This window comes from Periophthalmus magnuspinnatus, chromosome 13, assembly GCF_009829125.3.
Source record: "Periophthalmus magnuspinnatus isolate fPerMag1 chromosome 13, fPerMag1.2.pri, whole genome shotgun sequence".
Classification (NCBI taxonomy): domain Eukaryota; kingdom Metazoa; phylum Chordata; class Actinopteri; order Gobiiformes; family Gobiidae; genus Periophthalmus; species Periophthalmus magnuspinnatus.
Genome location: NC_047138.1, coordinates 31,109,790 through 31,114,133, shown reverse-complemented (window position 1 = coordinate 31,114,133; position 4,344 = coordinate 31,109,790). Strand labels below are relative to the sequence as shown.

General features: G+C 50.4%; 1 protein-coding gene across 1 annotated transcript; it reads left to right on the top strand.

The window, feature by feature from the left end:
• Window positions 1-267: 267 nt before the first annotated feature.
• LOC117379914 (putative carbonic anhydrase 2) lies at window positions 268-873 on the top strand. Its single transcript, XM_033976612.1, has one exon. The coding sequence runs from the start codon at window positions 268-270 to the stop codon at window positions 871-873; it is 606 nt and encodes a 201-aa protein (XP_033832503.1).
• Window positions 874-4,344: the final 3,471 nt, after the last annotated feature.

The window sequence follows — 4,344 nt, the reverse complement described above, 5'->3', positions numbered from 1 at the left end:
ACACAATAATAACGTTAAAAGCTCAGAGTGTCTTTAATCTGCTTTATAAATTACGTATATTTCATTTCCAGAGCGGATAAGTGAAGAGTGAACGCGCTAACTCCCCGACACTCTCTGCTCAGCCTCGTGTGATAATCCCATAATCAGACCCAGTTTAAACGGAGAGCGCCACAGATCCGTTAGCATCTGTTAGCATCTGCGAGCGCCGCGCGTTTGGACAGACGGGGGGAGACGCGCTGGAGCCCTGCCCAGAGAAAGATTCAGGTCATGGGATTGAAAAAGGCTGAACCCCCCTCACCTCTGCCACCAGGGGCACAGAGGCTACGTGAGGACAGGGAGCGAGAGGACAGGGGAAGAGAGGGGACGAGAGGACGGGGGAGAGGACGGGGGGCGAGAGGACGGGGCGAGGGGACAGGGGACGAGAGGACAGGGGACGAGAGGACAGGGGACGAGAGGACGGGGCGAGAGGACTGGGGACGAGAGGACAGGGAGAGAGGAGAGGGGACGAGAGGACGGGGCGAGAGGACGGGGCGAGAGGACGGGGCGAGAGGACGGGGCGAGAGGAGAGCGGACGAGAGGACAGGGCAAGAGGAGAGGAGACGAGAGGACGGGGCGAGAGGACAGGGCGAGAAGACAGGGGACGAGAGGACGGGGCGAGAGGATGGGGTGAGAGGACGGGGCGAGAGGACGGGGCGAGAGGAGAGGGGACGAGAGGACAGGGCGAGAGGACGGGGCGAGAGGAGAGGGGACGAGAGGACAGGGGACGGGAGGACAAGGCGAGAGGATGGGGCGAGAGGATGGGGCGAGAGGACAGTGGGAGGACCGCACAAGAGAATAGGAGGAGAGGACAGGTGGCGAGAGGAGAGGGGATGATGGGACAAGGCGAGAACGGCACGAGAGGACAGGGGATGAGAGGACAGGGGGACGATGGCACAAGAGGACAGGGGGCAGACGGGGAGGACTCCATATCGATACTGAGGAATAGACTCGATACCAATACCACAATGATCATAAGACAATGTGAAAGTTTCAGGACAGCTTCATTTCTGTCCTGTCAATGGGACTTTTTGAGTATCGATGCCTGTGAAAAACAAGTTCTTTTGGCCTCCACATATCGTCTTTGTGCTGCTTTTGAACATTTTCATTCTATCGATCGCTCTGCACAGGACCCAGAGTTTAGTGGGCGGAGACAGGGGAGAGGTGAATACAGACATTTTCAGACCACTCAAGTCTGAAACAGAAGTTTACTTAAACAAACGACAACTCTGCGAACGATAACGATAAACGATAATGAATATGACAGTTTCAAAGCCATTAAAGTTGATTTTGCATCCACAGTGATCCAATTAATCCTGATTTAGTCCTTTTTCAGTTCTGTTTCAGTCCCGCTCTTGTCCCGTTTCAGTCCCGCTCTCGTCCTGTTTCAGTCCCGCTCTCGTCCTGTTTCAGTCCTGTTTCAGTCCCGCTCTCGTCCTGTTTCAGTCCCGCTCTCATCCTGTTTCAGTCCCGGTCTCGTCCTGTTTCAGTCCTGGTCTCGTCCTGTTTCAGTCCCGTTTCAGTCCCGCTCTCGTCCTGTTTCAGTCCTGTTTCAGTCCCGCTCTCGTCCTGTTTCAGTCCTGTTTCAGTCCCGCTCTCGTCCTGTTTCAGTCCCGTTTCAGTCCCGCTCTCGTCCTGTTTCAGTCCCGCTCTCGTCCTGTTTCAGTCCTGTTTCAGTCCCGCTCTTGTCCTGTTTCAGTCCTGTTTCAGTCCCGCTCTCGTCCTGTTTCAGTCCTGTTTCAGTCCCGCTCTCGTCCTGTTTCAGTCCCGCTCTCGTCCTGTTTCAGTCCTGTTTCAGTCCCGCTCTCGTCCTGTTTCAGTCCTGATCTCGTCCTGTTTCAGTCCTGTTTCAGTCCCGCTCTTGTCCTGTTTCAGTCCCGGTCTCGTCCTGTTTCAGTCCCGCTCTCGTCCTGTTTCAGTCCCGGTCTCATCCTGTTTCAGTCCTGTTTCAGTCCCGCTCTTGTCCTGTTTCAGTCCCGCTCTCGTCCTGTTTCAGTCCCGCTCTCGTCCTGTTTCAGTCCCGCTCTCGTCCTGTTTCAGTCCCGTTTCAGTCCCGCTCTCGTCCTGTTTCAGTCCTGTTTCAGTCCCGCTCTCGTCCTGTTTCAGTCCTGTTTCAGTCCTGTTTCAGTCCCGCTCTCGTCCTGTTTCAGTCTAAAGTTGCGTGTTTGTCCGGGTGTGACCTCTGCTCTGGTTTAATCCGTCCTCTCTCAGTGGATAAACTCTATTAAACCAAATGACACTCAGTGGAACAGGAACAACAAGTCGACATATTTACCACAGTCAATCCAGAACATTCCATGATTATTCCGCACTTTTGGACCGGATTTAAACCTATTCCGATGGAATTTTCATTAGTGATATTGAGATGAAACTGTTGTGTCCATTGTGTGTGGAGGAGGAAGAGGAGGAAGAGGAAGAGGAGGAGGAAAAGGGAGAGAAGAGAGAAACAGTTGCTCCTTTCTCCTCTCCCTAGTTTAGTCCTGGTTTAGTCCTGGTTTAGTCCTGGTTTAGTCCTGGTTTAGTCCTGGTTTAGTCCTGGTTTAATCCCGGTTTTGTCCCTGTTTTGTCGCGGTTTCGTCCCGGTTTAGACCCGGTTTCATCCCGGTTTCGTCCCGGTTTTGTCCCGGTTTTGTCCCGGTTTTGTCCCGTTTCATCCCGGTTTAGACCTGGTTTAGACCCGGTTTCATCCCGGTTTCGTCCCAGTTTCGTCCCGTTTCTGTCCCGGTTTAGTTCTTGTTTATTCTTGGTTTAGACCCGGTTTAGACCCGGTTTAGTCCCGGTTTAGTCCCGGTTTAGACCCGGTTTCATCCCGGTTTCATCCCGGTTTCATCCCGGTTTCGTCCCTGTTTAGACCCTGTTTCGTCCCTGTTTCTGTCCAGGTTTAGTTCTTGTTTATTCTCTTTAGACCTGGTTTAGTCCTGGTTTTTAATGATAAAGTGTTGAAAGCATCATATCCGCTGTGTGTAAAGGAGGAAGAGGAGGAGGAGGAGCAGGAGGAGGAGCAGCAGAGGGACAGCTGCCTCTCTCCCCTCGGGCCGGGCTCACTCGCTCGGCCGCTCACATGGTGCAGTGCAGTCTGGGTAAAAAGGCGCTAAAGCTCCGGGGCAGAACGCACAGAGCTCAACACATGCACAGAAATCACACTTAGAGACGTTAAAATGAACACAGAGACTACAGCTGCCTTATGTCACGGAGGGGGAGGGGCCACGTACAGATGTGGACTCAAACTGTCAACTTTGACCAGCAAACGCAACACGGAGCAGGAAGTAAACTCAAAGACGACGTATTTTACTTCATAACACGTTTAGATCACCGTGTTTCCTTTTATTGTTTTGAAAAATACTCAAAATATTCACCCAAAACGACGTATTTTATCAGTCTCCTCTCCCTTTGCTCTCTGTGCTAAGCCACTCCCCCTTCAGAACGCCATCACGAAACTACTGCGCATCACGTCAGGTTTGTGAAGTCGTAGTGTACAGTTTTGTGTCATGTTTTTGTGTATTTACGGAGAGTTGTCGTGTGGGAGCGTGGGTGACGTAGGCTCGTGGGCGGAGCTTTGTACAGAATCGTACCTCTAACTGTAAGAAGGGTCCGAATAGGGCCAGGAGAGATCTCTAGATTACTCAAACGTGGACGGACGACGTGTATAACCTCTTCAGACGTGTTTTCGATGAGGAAACGACATTAAAACGTGGTAAAGTAAATAAAACAGGCAGATCCTTTTAATAACCACAAGTTCATTATTTAAAGATGCATGATGTAACATTTGTAGAGGAGGATACACCTGTTTCCATGGAGATCAGGCATTAAAAGCATCTATGTCATTTCATTCAATAATCAGTGTCGTATTGCTTAAAAAAAACACAACAAAACAAAAAAAACAAAAAAAACATGCATTTTTACTGATTGTGCTCGCCTCTCCGCAGATCTAACATATACAGTAACTTATCCTGGTGTGGTCACATGCTCGTTTCCATGGAGATGTTACTGCTTAGTGTGGCATTAAACGCATCCGTGCCGTTTTATTCAATAATTTGTGTTTTATTGCTTCAAAAAAACAAAACAAAACTCTTACTCTTACTATGCTCGCCTCTCCACAGATCTAACATACACAGTAACGCAGGTGTGGTCACATGCTCGTTTCCGTGGTGACACACAAGCGCTCGATTTCAGATTAAAACAACATTGGGATATAGTTGCGCTCGCGTCTCCGCAGATCTAAAACAAAACAGAAACGTAGCCCGGCGTGGTCACGTGCTCGTTTCCATGGAGACACATGAGAGTAATTCCACACTGCGGAACATATTT